A 17,423-nucleotide genomic window follows, 5' to 3' on the forward strand; every position below is an offset into this window, starting at 1 on the left:
GTTAGTACTGCCATTATGTTGGTAAGTGCTATGTCTGGATACACTATGTTTTTTGCAGCACCTTTTGATATTTCTGAGGTGTTCGCTCCATCTGGTGCAAACTTTCCTCAAGGTACGGCCTAGGTATTGCATGCCACACTTGCAAAATAGGACATAGATCACAAAATCTGTGCCACAGGTAATATGCGTTTTAACATCAATGGTTTCCCCTGTGGAGTTGCATTTAATGGTATCGGTACCGTGAGTAATATACTTGCACATGTGGCAACGGGCTTTATTACATCTATATGTTCCTTTTTTGTCCCTATTCCCCAATGTCACCCTCTTTTGATTTGTGCTATGCATATTTATCTTTTTTTGATACTACAACCTTGAGTTGAGATGTCCAGAAATGTGCATAAATACAAATTTCTGGAGTCGCCAGTGACTTACGGCACGTTAGAAACTGACGGCGCCTGAAAAAATAAAAAAAAAATATGTAAAATCTCCCGTAAAAGTCTAACACGCCTCCCAAAAATAAACCCGATACGTAAAACCCCATATCTGCCATCAAACCCCCATCGGAACTAATAATAAAAGTATTAACCCCTAAACCGACAACCCCCCACAACGCAATATGCCTAATTAAACTATTAACCCCTAATCCGCCATTCACCCACATCTCGATCTACCTAATAAAAGTATTAACCCCTAAATCCGTCAACCCCATCGCAAACTACCTAATTAATGTATTATCCCCTAATCCGCCATTCACCCTTATCACAAAGTCCCTATTAAAACTATTAACCCCTAATCCGCCATTAACCCACATTGCAATAAGCCTTATAAATCTATTAACCCCCAAATCCGCCAAACCCACACCAGTGTTAATTTTGACAGCAAATTTCAATTTAGTCTTAGTTTTAGTCTTTTGACTAAAATGCCATTTTAGTTTTAGTCGTATTTTAGTCATCTGAATTGTTTTAGTTTTAGTCTAGTTTTAGTCGACTGAATCTCCAGTAGATTTTAGTCGACTAAAATCTAAGGGGTTTAGTTAAAGTGTAATGCATTATTTAAGCATTTCTCTATAATTTGCAAACTGATTATATACTCCAGGAGTAAACATAACACCTGTTAATATTTATGGTATTAAGGTTTAAACATGCAATACAGACACAGATTTAGCCGTTGTGATATGTAACATCTTAATTAAACTTAAAATTAAATACAACCAAGTTTCATAAACAAACAGAAGTGCAAGTTTAAAATATAAAAAATCAAAACTGTAAACTGTATTGGCTGTATTGCACATATTACCTAATATAAAAACTTTAACAGTTCTCTGTTAATAATTAAAACAGGTATCAAGTAACTCAACACAACAAAATGTTTCTGCAGCTAGCACAGGCACAGCATAACTTAAACCATTATTCGTGGGTTATGCTTATTTCTATAGGAAGAATCAATTGATTGTTCACAGATTCGTAAAATTTTTGGCAAAGATTAGCACTGCTCTAGAACTTCCAAACTCATTATATACTCCTGGAGTAAAGGTTTATTAACCTGTTTTTATTTGTGGTATTAAGGTTTGAACATGCAATACAGATTTAACTGTTGTGGTATATAACATCTCTTTATTTATCTTAAAATGTAATAAAATTAAGTTTCGTAAATTTTAGAAAAGAGAAGTAATTGGTTATGGATTGATTATAACACCTTGCATAAAATGTTTTTGTCAGCAAATTTTGATTTAGTTTTAGTCATAGTCTTTTGACTAAAATGTCATTTAAGTTTTAGTCGTATTTTAGTCATCAGAATTTCTTTAGTTTTATAGTCATTTTAGTCTAGTTTTATTCGACGAAATTAACACTGACCCACACAACGCAATAATCCTAATAAAAGTAACCCCTAAACCGTCAAACCCACAGAATGCAAATAACTAAATTACTAAGCCCCCAAACCTAACACCCCCTAAATTAACCCCAATTACCTAAATTAAAAAATACTAAGTTACAAACAATTAAAATAAAAAAGCTAACATTACTTAAAAAAACTAAGATTAAATTAATCTAAGATTACAAAAAATAAAAAATGTATTAGTACTTATTCCAGGATTATCACTTTATACATTCAGCATAGAGCGACCCACCACTATAGGTGCACTTTTAGGTATCAAACACACATAATCAAATTAACGATATCAATAGCTCATAAAAGTCATATTAAATTTGAGAATAGACCACTAATGTCACAACAATAGAGTCTTATTAAGGACACTATACGCTACTTTTGCACAATATATACACAAGACCAAGTACTCCACATTTTATAGGTTCAAAATCATATCAGAATCATTGAGTTTAAGCATACACAAACATTCATGCAATAGGACTTGCTGAATGGGGGACTCCGTAATTTTTATATTTTTCACTCGTAGCAGATTCCATATGCAGTTAAAAACTATCCTCTTGCATAGAATCAGATATATACAACAGTACCAATATGTCTTAAAGGGAGAGTCAAGTCCAAAAAAACCTTTCATGTTTCAAATAGGGCATGTAATTTTAAACAACTTTCTCATTTCTTTTTATCACCAATTTTGCTTTGTTCTCTTGGTATTCTTAGTTGAAAGCTAAGCCTAGGAAGGCTCATATGATAATTTCTAAGCCCTTGAAGGCTGCCTCTTATCACATGCTTTATTATTTGCTTTTCACAACAGGGGAGAGCTAATTCATGCAAACCATATAGATAATATTGTGATTACACCCGTGGATTGTGGCAGACACTGCACTAATTGGCTAAAATAAAAGTCAATAGATAATTAATTAAATGTCATGTGATAAAGGGGCTGTCAGAAGATGCTTAAATACAAGTTAATCACAGAGGTAAAAAGTATATTAATATAACAGTGTTGGTTATGCAAAACTGGGGAATGGGTAATAAAGGGATTATCTATCTTTTAAAACAAACATTCTGGTGTTGACTGTCCCTTTAATATGATCATATCATATAGTGGGCAGTCATCCATTCTGACAGTCTAGAGGTGCGGTTAATACAATGAACGGCACATTTACAGATTCACATTTGGGAGTTAGAAGATTGGTCATTAGTAACCACGTGATTCAGTGACGATTACGTAAATAGAGATAAACAAAACGAACAAAACATAGTGGGGAAGTTCAACTCTGGATCAATTTCAAAGCCTCTGAAATAATCTGTAATGATCATGCAGGTAATATAACTTTGGATCAATTTCAAAGCCTCTGAAATAATATGTAACGATCATAGAGATAATAAAAATGGGTAGGTACAAGATATAACAGCTATAACACACAGAAATACACAATTTTAATAGGAATAGTAGGTGGGGGATCATGCCACAAGTATAACGGGTTTGATTTTTGTAAACAAACAATAAAATAAGAGGATCGATCTAGGAGATCAAGATTAGATTTGTGCTTACACTATCATTTTATATGAACTGGAAATTTAAGTTTTTTACAAGTATCATTTGATTTTTGCTTGATTTACTGGGAAGAGATTTTATATGAATTGGAGACGTAAATTTTCTCATATGCATTATTTGACTTTTGCTTAATTTATTGGGAAGATATGAACAAATCACTATCACCTAATCATTGTACTAATTATTCACATATGTGTATTCCACTCCCCCACAATGAGAGGTGAGGCTGTTTGTTTACTCATTGGCTTCCAATGGATTTAAATAGTATGGAACCATGCACGATGCTAGATGCCTGATGACGCGTTGCAGATAGGGCGTAAAACTTGGACACCCCTATTTTAACTCACTGCTTTTGTTTTTAAAGTGTTGTTTTTAAATAAACCTTTTTTTTTAAACTTAAGCATAGTTCTAGCACCTTTTTTTCTTCCCATTTGAATGCCACACGGAGGTGAGCATTACAGCCTTGGTTCCTGATTAGGACTCAGTGGACAAATCACTACCAGGAGAGAGGGTGAGCTAATACACCCAGAGATATCAGCACGTTATTACCAGCACATTGCTGTGCTTTAACAAAACGCAAGTACCCCTTTGGCTTTTACTTCAGAATCTTGCTATTGGTTGATCTACTTATGAGGCACCCCTCTGTTTTGTGTTTTCTACTTCTTAGCCTAACTTGAATATATATATATAAAGAAAATGAGATACAGACCGCACTCCAGAATCCAAAATGACGTCCAGGGCGCACCAAACATGTAAATAGAAAAGAAAGAGCACTCCGCAGGTCTTGGCAATAATAGTAATAATTATTGCCAAAACCTGCAGAGTCCTCTTTCTTTTCCATTTATTTATATATATATATACACACACACACACACAAATACATATACACAGTATTGCAAACATAGCTGCCAAATAGTGGTCAACATGCGTGCACGCTCCTGAGGTACGTTTCAACAAAGGATAACTAGAAAAAAAGTAAAGTATAACTTTTTTTTTTTAATTGCACTCCCTATAAAAATCAACACATTTTTATTTTGACTCCCATGACCCTTTTAAGAAAATATTTTAAATGTTTGTAGATCAGTGTGCTAAATGTAGAAAATGTATGTTATGTTTATGAACACTAGAGGGAGCTAATTGAATGTTCCACGGCTATGTTTGCTTTTACAAGTGGCTCATATGATTTCAGTATTTAGAGCTCTCTTTTTTGTGTTCTACAAGAACTTAAAGGGATAAAAATGTCCAAATTTAAATGTGCGTGGGTGCACGTCAGTTTTAAACTGAAGCATTTTTGCATTACACTTACATTAGCAAAAATGCTTCTAGTAAAAGTCATTACTGTTTATCAGTGGCATATGCACATATGCTGCGAGGGCCGGAAGATCTAAACCTCTCCGCTCTGGAGAGATGATCTAATACGTCTCGTCAGTACCGCAAGGTCCCTCAAAGAGTTTTAAAAAGGAGATTTTTGTCTTGGGAGTTGTTTCTATCTCTATGTGGAGTTCAGGATGTGACGAACTGACAACTACATTGCAAAATAATGCTCAAAAAAAGCCCCCAAAGATTTGGTGAGCTCTCTCTTCATGCCGGTGAGACCCTCAGAGAGTTGGCGGTGGTGCGTATTATACATGAAGTACACTACTAGGGACTGGATGAACACATCAGGTGACCCAATAACAAGAGGCATATATGTGTACCCATCAATCAGCAGCTAGCTCCTACCTAGGTAATCTTTAAAACAAAGGATAGCAAGAGAGACTTTACCCCCCCCCCCTTTTTTTTCACCAAACAACGAGGAGGTGACTCTAGGTTAGAACACACATGGCGCCAGGGGCAGACTAAGTATGGTGGGGGGGGACTTCTAGTTCCTCGCTTTCTCTTGGAAGATAGCAAACAATGAGCAAACCCTCAATATTGTCCCCTCACAGAGGGCAATGAACAAGTTAAAAACGCGTTGTCCTTCCTGTTGAAGGTTTTAATACAACCCCTAATGTAAGTATAAAGATACTAATGCTTATCTGGGGTTAAGGGACATTTTGATCTTTGAATAAGTTAATAATAAACCTATATTCCACTTACCGATAGCCAGGAAATCTGACCTATATTGACAAGTCATACCAAAGCCAAAATCTCGCCAGAATCCTGAATCCTTCTTGTGAACCTGCAATGTAAACAGGAAAAGCTTTTCATTTTTTAGCAAATGTTTACAAAGATAAATGAGTCTTATAGAGGCTTATAGTGAAGTTAGTTAAGAACAGGGTGAATTCACAAAGTAAGATCTTACCAGTTGTTGCTCAATTGGGGGAGGAACCTCTTGGTTGGCGTATACTATAGCTGGATTGTACAGGCTGAACACCACTGGGTAGAAAACCTTTTTACCTACAAAATAATATGAGACTAGGATAGAATTCATGTCCTGGGAGATACGAAGGTTCTAGGAAGCTCTAGATCATGACTGGTCAGTGTAACATGGCATGCTGAGGTTGCAAAGCATGTGTGAGACACGAGCAGGGGACCAGAGAGAGAGAGAGAGTGTGTGAGACAGGAGCAGGGGACCAGAGAGAGTGTGTGTGAGAGAGGAGCAGGGGACCAGAGAGAGAGAGAGAGTGTGTGAGAGAGGAGCAGGGGACCAGAGAGAGTGTGTGAGACAGGAGCAGGAGACCAGAGAGAGAGTGTGTGAGACAGGAGCAGGGGACCAGAGAGAGAGAGAGAGTGTGTGAGACAGGAGCAGGAGACCAGAGAGAGAGTGTGTGAGACAGGAGCAGGAGACCAGAGAGAGAGTGTGTGAGACAGGAGCAGGAGACCAGAGAGAGAGTGTGTGAGACAGGAGCAGGAGACCAGAGAGAGAGTGTGTGAGACAGGAGCAGGGGACCAGAGAGAGAGAGTGTGTGAGAGGAGCAGGGGACCAGAGAGAGAGAGTGTGTGAGACAGGAGCAGGGGAACAGAGAGAGTGTGTGTGAGACACGAGCAGGGGACCAGAGAGAGAGTGTGTGTGAGAGGAGCAGGAGACCAGAGAGAGAGAGAGAGTGTGTGAGACAGGAGCAGGGGACCAGAGAGAGAGTGTGTGAAACACGAGCAGGAGACCAGAGAGAGAGTGTGTGAGACAGGAGCAGGGGACCAGAGAGAGAGTGTGTGAGACAGGAGCAGGGGACCAGAGAGAGAGAGAGTGTGTGAGACAGGAGCAGGAGACCAGAGAGAGAGAGAGTGTGTGAGACAGGAGCAGGGGAACAGAGAGAGAGTGTGTGAGACAGGAGCAGGGGACCAGAGAGAGAGTGTGTGAGACAGGAGCAGGGGAACAGAGAGAGTGTGTGTGAGACACGAGCAGGGGACCAGAGAGAGAGTGTGTGTGAGAGGAGCAGGAGACCAGAGAGAGAGAGAGTGTGTGAGACAGGAGCAGGGGACCAGAGAGAGAGAGTGTGTGAGACAGGAGCAGGGGACCAGAGAGAGTGTGTGAGACAGGAGCAGGGGACCAGAGAGAGAGAGTGTGTGAGACAGGAGCAGGGGACCAGAGAGAGAGTGTGTGAGACAGGAGCAGGGGACCAGAGAGAGAGTGTGTGAGACAGGAGCTGGGGACCAGAGAGAGTGTGTGAGACAGGAGCAGGGGACCAGAGAGAGAGTGTGTGAGACACAAGCAGGGGACCAGAGAGAGTGTGTGAGACAGGAGCAGGGGACCAGAGAGAGAGTGTGTGAGACAGGAGCAGGGGACCAGAGAGAGAGTGTGTGAGACAGGAGCAGGGGACCAGAGAGAGAGTGTGTGAGACAGGAGCAGGGGACCAGAGAGAGAGTGTGTGAGACACGAGCAGGAGACCAGAGAGAGAGTGTGTGAGACAGGAGCAGGGGACCAGAGAGAGAGTGTGTGAGACAGGAGCAGGGGACCAGAGAGAGAGTGTGTGAGACAGGAGCTGGGGACCAGAGAGAGTGTGTGAGACAGGAGCAGGGGACCAGTGAGAGAGTGTGTGAGACAAGAGCAGGGGACCAGAGAGAGAGTGTGTGAGACAGGAGCAGGGGACCAGAGAGAGAGTGTGTGAGACAGGAGCAGGGGACCAGAGAGAGAGTGTGTGAGACAGGAGCAGGGGACCAGAGAGAGAGTGTGTGAGACAGGAGCAGGGGACCAGAGAGAGAGAGAGAGAGAGAGAGAGAGAGAGAGAGAGAGAGAGAGAGAGAGAGAGAGAGTGTGTGTGAGACAGGAGCTGGGGACCAGAGAGAGTGTGTGAGACAGGAGCAGGGGACCAGAGAGAGTGTGTGAGACAGGAGCAGGGGACCAGACAGAGTGTGTGAGACAGGAGCAGGGGACCAGACAGAGTGTGTGAGACAGGAGCAGGGGACCAGAGAGAGTGTGTGAGACAGGAGCAGGGGACCAGAGAGAGAGTGTGTGAGACAGGAGCAGGGGACCAGAGAGAGTGTGTGAGACAGGAGCAGGGGACCAGACAGAGTGTGTGAGACAGGAGCAGGGGACCAGAGAGAGTGTGTGAGACAGGAGCAGGAGACCAGAGAGAGAGTGTGTGAGACAGGAGCAGGGGACCAGAGAGAGAGAGAGAGTGTGTGAGACAGGAGCAGGAGACCAGAGAGAGAGTGTGTGAGACAGGAGCAGGGGACCAGAGAGAGAGTGTGTGAGACAGGAGCAGGGGACCAGAGAGAGAGAGTGTGTGAGACAGGAGCAGGGGACCAGAGAGAGTGTGTGTGAGACAGGAGCAGGGGACCAGAGAGAGAGAGTGTGTGAGACAGGAGCTGGGGACCAGAGAGAGTGTGTGAGACAGGAGCAGGGGACCAGAGAGAGAGTGTGTGAGACACAAGCAGGGGACCAGAGAGAGTGTGTGAGACAGGAGCAGGGGACCAGAGAGAGAGTGTGTGAGACAGGAGCAGGGGACCAGAGAGAGTGTGTGTGAGACAGGAGCAGGGGACCAGAGAGAGAGTGTGTGAGACAGGAGCAGGGGACCAGAGAGAGAGTGTGTGAGACAGGAGCAGGGGACCAGAGAGAGAGTGTGTGAGACACGAGCAGGAGACCAGAGAGAGAGTGTGTGAGACAGGAGCAGGGGACCAGAGAGAGAGTGTGTGAGACAGGAGCAGGGGACCAGAGAGAGAGTGTGTGAGACAGGAGCTGGGGACCAGAGAGAGAGAGAGAGAGAGAGAGAGAGAGAGAGTGTGTGTGAGACAGGAGCTGGGGACCAGAGAGAGTGTGTGAGACAGGAGCAGGGGACCAGAGAGAGTGTGTGAGACAGGAGCAGGGGACCAGACAGAGTGTGTGAGACAGGAGCAGGGGACCAGACAGAGTGTGTGAGACAGGAGCAGGGGACCAGAGAGAGTGTGTGAGACAGGAGCAGGGGACCAGAGAGAGAGTGTGTGAGACAGGAGCAGGGGACCAGAGAGAGTGTGTGAGACAGGAGCAGGGGACCAGACAGAGTGTGTGAGACAGGAGCAGGGGACCAGAGAGAGTGTGTGAGACAGGAGCAGGAGACCAGAGAGAGAGTGTGTGAGACAGGAGCTGGGGACCAGAGAGAGTGTGTGAGACAGGAGCAGGGGACCAGAGAGAGTGTGTGAGACAGGAGCAGGGGACCAGACAGAGTGTGTGAGACAGGAGCAGGGGACCAGAGAGAGTGTGTGAGACAGGAGCAGGGGACCAGAGAGAGAGTGTGTGAGACAGGAGCAGGGGACCAGAGAGAGTGTGTGAGACAGGAGCAGGGGACCAGAGAGAGTGTGTGAGACAGGAGCAGGAGACCAGAGAGAGAGTGTGTGAGACAGGAGCTGGGGACCAGAGAGAGTGTGTGAGACAGGAGCTGGGGACCAGAGAGAGAGAGAGTGTGTGAGAGAGGAGCAGGGGACCAGAGAGAGAGTGTGTGAGACAGGAGCAGGAGACCAGAGAGAGAGTGTGTGAGACAGGAGCAGGGGAACAGAGAGAGAGTGTGTGAGACAGGAGCAGGGGACCAGAGAGAGAGAGAGAGAGAGAGTGTGTGAGACAGGAGCAGGGGACCAGAGAGAGAGAGAGTGTGTGAAACACGAGCAGGGGACCAGAGAGAGAGAGAGTGTGTGAGAGAGGAGCAGGGGACCAGAGAGAGAGTGTGTGAGACAGGAGCAGGGGAACAGAGAGAGAGTGTGTGAGACAGGAGCAGGGGACCAGAGAGAGAGAGAGAGAGAGAGAGAGAGAGAGAGAGAGAGAGAGTGTGAGACAGGAGCTGGGGACCAGAGAGAGTGTGTGAGACAGGAGCAGGGGACCAGAGAGAGGGTGTGAGACAGGAGTAGGGGACCAGAGAGAGAGTGTGTGAGACAGGAGCAGGGGACCAGAGAGAGAGAGAGAGTGTGTGAGACAGGAGCAGGGGATCAGAGAGAGAGAGAGAGAGTGTGTGAGACAGGAGCAGGGGACCAGAGAGAGAGAGAGAGAGAGAGAGAGAGAGAGAGAGAGAGAGAGAGAGTGTGTGAGACAGGAGCAGGGGACCAGAGAGAGGGTGTGAGACAGGAGTAGGGGACCAGAGAGAGAGTGTGTGAGACAGGAGCAGGGGACCAGAGAGAGAGAGAGAGTGTGTGAGACAGGAGCAGGGGATCAGAGAGAGAGAGAGAGAGAGAGAGAGAGAGAGTGTGAGACAGGAGCAGGGGACCAGAGAGAGAGTGTGTGTGAGACAGGAGCAGGGGACCAGAGAGAGAGAGTGTGTGAGACAGGAGCAGGGGACCAGAGAGAGAGAGAGTGTGTGAGACAGGAGCAGGGGACCAGAGAGAGAGTGTGTGAGACAGGAGCAGGGGACCAGAGAGAGTGTGTGAGACAGGAGCAGGGGACCAGAGAGAGTGTGTGAGACAGGAGCAGGGGACCAGAGAGAGTGTGTGAGACAGAGAGAGTGTGTGAGACAGGAGCAGGGGACCAGAGAGAGAGTGTGTGAGACAGGAGCAGGGGACCAGAGAGAGAGAGAGAGAGAGAGAGAGAGTGAGACAGGAGCTGGGGACCAGAGAGAGTGTGTGAGACAGGAGCAGGGGACCAGAGAGAGGGTGTGAGACAGGAGTAGGGGACCAGAGAGAGAGAGTGTGTGAGACAGGAGCAGGGGACCAGAGAGAGAGTGTGTGAGACAGGAGCAGGGGACCAGAGAGAGAGAGTGTGTGAGACAGGAGCAGGGGACCAGAGAGAGAGAGAGTGTGTGAGACAGGAGCAGGGGACCAGAGAGAGAGTGTGTGAGACAGGAGCAGGAGACCAGAGAGAGAGTGTGTGAGACAGGAGCAGGGGAACAGAGAGAGAGTGTGTGAGACAGGAGCAGGGGACCAGAGAGAGAGAGAGAGAGAGTGTGTGAGACAGGAGCAGGGGACCAGAGAGAGAGAGAGTGTGTGAAACACGAGCAGGGGACCAGAGAGAGAGAGTGTGTGAGAGAGGAGCAGGGGACCAGAGAGAGAGTGTGTGAGACAGGAGCAGGGGAACAGAGAGAGAGTGTGTGAGACAGGAGCAGGGGACCAGAGAGAGAGAGAGAGAGAGAGAGAGAGAGAGAGTGTGAGACAGGAGCTGGGGACCAGAGAGAGTGTGTGAGACAGGAGCAGGGGACCAGAGAGAGGGTGTGAGACAGGAGTAGGGGACCAGAGAGAGTGTGTGAGACAGGAGCAGGGGACCAGAGAGAGTGTGTGAGACAGGAGCAGGGGACCAGAGAGAGTGTGTGAGACAGGAGCAGGGGACCAGAGAGAGAGTGTGTGAGACAGGAGCAGGGGACCAGAGAGAGAGAGTGTGTGAGACAGGAGCAGGGGACCAGAGAGAGAGTGTGTGAGACAGGAGCAGGGGACCAGAGAGAGTGTGTGAGACAGGAGCAGGGGACCAGAGAGAGGGTGTGTGAGAGAGGAGCAGGGGACCAGAGAGAGGGTGTGTGAGAGAGGAGCAGGGGACCAGAGAGAGGTTGTGTGAGAGAGGAGCAGGGGACCAGAGAGAGAGAGTGTGTGAGAGGAGCAGGGGACCAGAGAGAGGTTGTGTGAGAGAGGAGCAGGGGACCAGAGAGAGAGTGTGTGAGACAGGAGCAGGGGACCAGAGAGGGTGTGAGACAGGAGTAGGGGACCAGAGAGAGAGTGTGTGAGACAGGAGCAGGGGACCAGAGAGAGAGAGAGAGAGTGTGTGAGACAGGAGCAGGGGACCAGAGAGAGAGAGAGAGAGAGAGAGAGTGTGTGAGACAGGAGCAGGGGACCAGAGAGAGAGAGAGAGAGAGAGAGAGAGAGAGAGAGAGAGAGAGTGTGTGTGAGACAGGAGCAGGGGACCAGAGAGAGTGTGTGTGAGACAGGAGCAGGGGACCAGAGAGAGAGTGTGTGAGACAGGAGCAGGGGACCAGAGAGAGAGAGAGAGAGTGTGTGAGACAGGAGCAGGGGACCAGAGAGAGAGAGAGAGAGAGAGAGAGAGAGAGAGTGAGTGTGTGAGACAGGAGCTGGGGACCAGAGAGAGTGTGTGAGACAGGAGCAGGGGACCAGAGAGAGGGTGTGAGACAGGAGTAGGGGACCAGAGAGAGAGTGTGTGAGACAGGAGCAGGGGACCAGAGAGAGAGAGAGAGTGTGTGAGACAGGAGCAGGGGACCAGAGAGAGAGAGTGTGTGAGACAGGAGCAGGGGACCAGAGAGAGAGTGTGTGAGACAGGAGCAGGGGACCAGAGAGAGTGTGTGAGACAGGAGCAGGGGACCAGAGAGAGTGTGTGAGACAGGAGCAGGGGACCAGAGAGAGAGTGTGTGAGACAGGAGCAGGGGACCAGAGAGAGAGTGTGTGAGACAGGAGCAGGGGACCAGAGAGAGAGTGTGTGAGACAGGAGCAGGGGACCAGAGAGAGAGTGTGTGAGACAGGAGCAGGGGACCAGAGAGAGTGTGTGAGACAGGAGCAGGGGACCAGAGAGAGGGTGTGTGAGAGAGGAGCAGGGGACCAGAGAGAGAGTGTGTGAGAGGAGCAGGGGACCAGAGAGAGGTTGTGTGAGAGGAGCAGGGGACCAGAGAGAGGTTGTGTGAGAGAGGAGCAGGGGACCAGAGAGAGAGAGTGTGTGTGAGAGGAGCAGGGGACCAGAGAGAGGTTGTGTGAGAGAGGAGCAGGGGACCAGAGAGAGTGTGTGAGACAGGAGCAGGGGACCAGAGAGAGTGTGTGAGACAGAGAGAGTGTGTGAGACAGGAGCAGGGGACCAGAGAGAGGTTGTGTGAGAGAGGAGCAGGGGACCAGAGAGAGTGTGTGAGACAGGAGCAGGGGACCAGAGAGAGAGTGTGTGAGACAGGAGCAGGGGACCAGAGAGAGAGTGTGTGAGACAGGAGCAGGGGACCAGAGAGAGTGTGTGTGAGACAGGAGCAGGGGACCAGAGAGAGAGTGTGTGTGAGACAGGAGCAGGGGACCAGAGAGAGAGAGTGTGTGAGACAGGAGCAGGGGACCAGAGAGAGAGAGTGTGTGAGACAGGAGCAGGGGACCAGAGAGAGAGTGTGTGAGACAGGAGCAGGGGACCAGAGAGAGAGTGTGTGAGACAGCAGCAGGGGACCAGAGAGAGTGTGTGAGACAGGAGCAGGGGACCAGAGAGAGTGTGTGAGACAGGAGCAGGGGACCAGAGAGAGTGTGTGAGACAGAGAGAGTGTGTGAGACAGGAGCAGGGGACCAGAGAGAGAGTGTGTGAGACAGGAGCAGGGGACCAGAGAGAGAGTGTGTGAGACAGGAGCAGGGGACCAGAGAGAGAATGTGTGAGAGGAGCAGGGGACCAGAGAGAGGTTGTGTGAGAGAGGAGCAGGGGACCAGAGAGAGTGTGTGAGACAGGAGCAGGGGACCAGAGAGAGTGTGTGAGACAGAGAGAGTGTGTGAGAGGAGCAGGGGGCCAGAGAGAGGTTGTGTGAGAGAGGAGCAGGGGACCAGAGAGAGAGTGTGTGAGACAGGAGCAGGGGACCAGAGAGAGAGTGTGTGAGAGGAGCAGGGGACCAGAGAGAGGTTGTGTGAGACAGGAGCAGGGGACCAGAGAGAGTGTGTGCGACAGGAGCAGGGGACCAGAGAGAGTGTGTGAGACAGGAGTAGGGGACCAGAGAGAGTGTGTGTGAGACAGGAGCAGGGGACCAGAGAGAGAGTGTGTGAGACAGGAGCAGGGGACCAGAGAGAGAGAGTGTGTGAGACAGGAGCAGGGGACCAGATAGAGAGTGTGTGAGACAGGAGCAGGGGACCAGAGAGAGTGTGTGAGACAGGAGCAGGGGACCAGAGAGAGTGTGTGAGACAGAGAGAGTGTGTGAGACAGGAGCAGGGGACCAGAGAGAGAGTGTGTGAGACAGGAGCAGGGGACCAGGGAGCGTGTGTGAGACAGGAGCAGGGGACCAGAGAGAGAGTGTGTGAGAGAGGAGCAGGGGACCAGAGAGAGAGTGTGTGAGACAGGAGCAGGGGACCAGAGAGAGTGTGTGTGAGAGAGGAGCAGGGGACCAGAGAGAGAGTGTGTGAGAGGAGCAGGGGACCAGAGAGAGGTTGTGTGAGAGAGGAGCAGGGGACCAGAGAGAGAGTGTGTGAGAGGAGCAGGGGACCAGAGAGAGGTTGTGTGAGAGAGGAGCAGGGGACCAGAGAGTGTGTGTGAGACAGGAGCAGGGGACCAGAGAGAGTGTGTGAAACAGGAGCAGGGGACCAGAGAGAGTGTGTGAAACAGGAGCAGGGGACCAGAGAGAGTGTGTGTGAGACAGGAGCAGGGGACCAGAGAGAGAGTGTGTGAGACAGGAGCAGGGGACCAGAGAGAGAGTGTGTGAGACAGGAGCAGGGGACCAGAGAGAGAGTGTGTGAGACAGGAGCAGGGGACCAGAGAGAGAGTGTGTGAGACAGGAGCAGGGGACCAGAGAGAGAGTGTGTGAGACAGGAGCAGGGGACCAGAGAGAGAGTGTGTGAGACAGGAGCAGGGGACCAGAGAGAGAGTGTGTGAGACAGGAGCAGGGGACCAGAGAGAGAGTGTGTGAGACAGGAGCAGGGGACCAGAGAAAGTGTGTATGAGACAGGAGCAGGGGACCAGAGAGAGTGTGTGTGAGACAGGAGCAGGGGACCAGAGAGAGTGTGTGAGACAGGAGCAGGTGACCAGAGAGAGTGTGTGAGACAGAAGCAGGGGACCAGAGAGAGTGTGTGTGAGACACGAGCAGGGGACCAGAGAGAGTGTGTGAGACACCAGCAGGGGACCAGAGAGAGTGTGCGAGACAGGAGCAGGGGACCAGAGAGAGTGTGCGAGACAGGAGCAGGGGACCAGAGAGAGTGTGTGAGACACGAGCAGGGGTCAAGAGAGTGTGTGTGTGTGTGTGAGACACAAGCAGGGGACAAGAGAGAGTGTGTGAGACACAAGCAGGGGACAAGAGAGAGTTTGTGAGACACGGCATGCAGAGAGACAGGGGACAGGAGAGTGAGTGTGTGTGAGACACGGCATGCAGAGAGACAGGGGACAGGAGAGAGAGTGTGTGAGAGACACGGCATGCAGAGAGACAGGAGAGAGTGTGTGTGTGTGACACGGCATGCAAAGAGACAGGGGACAGGAGAGAGGAGTGTGAGAGAGACACGGCATGCAGAGAGACAGGGGACAGGAGAGTGAGTGTGTGTGAGAGGCACGGCATGCAGAGAGACAGGGGACAGGAGAGTGAATGTATGTGAGACACGGCATGCAGAGAGACAGGAGAGAGTGTGTGTGTGTGAGACACGGCATGCAGAGAGACAGGGGACAGGAGAGAGAGTGTGTGTGACACAGCATTCAGAGAGACAGGGGACAGGAGAGAGTGTGTGTGTGTGTGAGACACGGCATGCAGAGAGACAGGGGACAGCAGAGAGTGTGTGTGAGACACGGCATACAGAGAGACAGGAGAGAGAGTGTGTGTGTGAGACACGGCATGCAGATAAACAGGGGATAGGAGAGAGAGTGTGTGAGACACGGCATGCAGAGAGACAGGAGAGAGTGTGTGTGTGAGAGACACAGCATGCAGAGAGACAGGGGACAGGAGAGAGTGTGTGAGAGACACGGCATGCAGAGAGACAGGGGACAGGAGAGTGAGTGTGTGTGAGAGACACGGCATGCAGAGAGACAGGAAAGTGAGTGTATGTGAGACACGGCATGCAGAGAGACAGGAGAGAGTGTGTGCGTGAGACACGGCATGCAGAGAGACAGAGGACAGGAGAGAGAGTGTATGTGAGACAGGAAAGTGAGTGTATGTGAGACACGGCATGCAGAGAGACAGGAGAGAGTGTGTGCGTGAGACACGGCATGCAGAGAGACAGAGGACAGGAGAGAGAGTGTATGTGAGACACGGCATGCAGAGAGACAGGGGACAGGAGAAAGAGTGTGTGAGACACGGCATGCAGAGAGACAGGGGACAGGAGAGTGAGTGTGTGTGAGACACGGCATGCAGAGAGACAGGAGAGAGTGTGTGTGTGACACGGCATGCAGAGAGACAGGGGACAGGAGAGTTAGTGTATGTGAGACACGGCATGCAGAGAGATAGGAGAGAGAGTGTGTATGTGTGTGTGACACGGCATGCAGAGAGACAGGGGACAGGAGAGTGAATGTATGTGAGACACGGCATGCAGAGAGACAGGAGAGAGTGTGTGTGTGAGACACGGCATGCAGAGAGACAGGAGAGAGTGTGTGTGTGAGACACGGCATGCAGAGAGACAGGAGAAAGTGTGTGTGTGAGACACGGAATGCAGAGAGACAGGAGAAAGTGTGTGTGTGAGACACGGAATGCAGAGAGACAGGAGAGAGTGTGTGTGTGAGAGACACGGCATGCAGAGAGACAGGAGAGAGTGTGTGTGTGAGACACGGCATGCAGAGAGACAGGAGAGAGTGTGTGTGTGAGACACGGCATGCAGAGAGACAGGGTACAGGAGAGAGTGTGTGTGTGAGACGGTATGCAGAGAGAGAGTGTGTGTGAGACACGGCATGCAGAGAGACAGGGGACAGGAGAGTGAGTGTGTGTGAGACACAGCATGCAGAGAGACAGGGGACAGGAGAGTGAGTGTATGTGAGACACGGCATGCAGAGAGACAGGAGATAGGAGAGAGAGTGTGTATGTGTGTGTGACACGGCATGCAGAGAGACAGGGGACAGGAGAGAGTGTGTGTGTGAGACGGTATGCAGAGAGAGAGTGTGTGTGAGATACGGCATGCAGAGAGACAGGGGACAGGAGAGAGTGTGTGTGTGAGACACGGCATGCAGAGAGACAGGGGACAGGAGAGTGAGTGTGTGTGAGACACGGCATGCAGAGAGACAGGGGACAGGAGAGTGAGTGTATGTGAGACACGGCATGCAGAGAGACAGGAGATAGGAGAGAGAGTGTGTGTGTGTGACGGTATGCAGAGAGAGAGTGTGTGTGAGACACGGCATGCAGAGAGACAGGAGATAGGAGAGAGAGTGTGTGTGTGTGACGGTATGCAGAGAGAGAGTGTGTGTGAGAGACACGGCATGCAGAGAGACAGGGGACAGGAGAGTGTGTGTGTGTGAGACACGGCATGCAGAGAGACAGGGGACAGGAGAGTGAGTGTATGTGAGACACGGCATGCAGAGAGACAGGAGATAGGAGAGAGAGTGTGTGTGTGTGACGGTATGCAGAGAGAGAGTGTGTGTGAGACACGGCATGCAGAGAGACAGGAAATAGGAGAGAGAGTGTGTGTGTGTGACGGTATGCAGAGAGAGAGTGTGTGTGAGACACGGCATGCAGAGAGACAGGGGACAGGAGAGAGTGTGTGTGTGAGACACGGAATGCAGAGAGACAGGGGACAGGAGAGAGAGTGTGTGAGACACGGCATGCAGAGAGACAGGGGACAGGAGAGAGTGTGTGTGTGTGTGAGACACGGCATGCAGAGAGACAGGGGACAGGAGAGAGTGTGTGTGTGTGTGACACGGCATGCAGAGAGACAGGGGACAGGAGAGAGTGTGTGTGTGTGTGTGAGACACGGCATGCAGAGAGACAGGAGAGAGTGTGTGTGTGAGACACGGCATGCAGAGAGACAGGAGAGAGTGTGTGTGTGAGACACGGCATGCAGAGAGACAGGGTACAGGAGAGAGTGTGTGTGTGAGACGGTA

The 17,423-nt window shown here is 49.8% G+C and overlaps 1 protein-coding gene across 3 annotated transcripts in view; it reads right to left on the minus strand.

The window, feature by feature from the left end:
- CSGALNACT2 (chondroitin sulfate N-acetylgalactosaminyltransferase 2) overlaps positions 1 to 17,423 on the minus strand; it is a 136,677-nt gene that overhangs the window by 19,984 nt on the left and 99,270 nt on the right. For all 3 annotated transcript variants that reach the window (XM_053692092.1, XM_053692093.1, XM_053692091.1), the window contains 2 exons: positions 5,730 to 5,824; positions 5,525 to 5,606 (listed from right to left, as the gene is read on the minus strand). In XM_053692092.1, the coding sequence (XP_053548067.1) occupies positions 5,525 to 5,606; positions 5,730 to 5,824 (177 nt within the window). The remainder of the gene's footprint in view (positions 1 to 5,524; positions 5,607 to 5,729; positions 5,825 to 17,423) is intronic.

This window comes from Bombina bombina, chromosome 9 (assembly GCF_027579735.1).
Source record: "Bombina bombina isolate aBomBom1 chromosome 9, aBomBom1.pri, whole genome shotgun sequence".
NCBI lineage: Eukaryota > Metazoa > Chordata > Amphibia > Anura > Bombinatoridae > Bombina > Bombina bombina.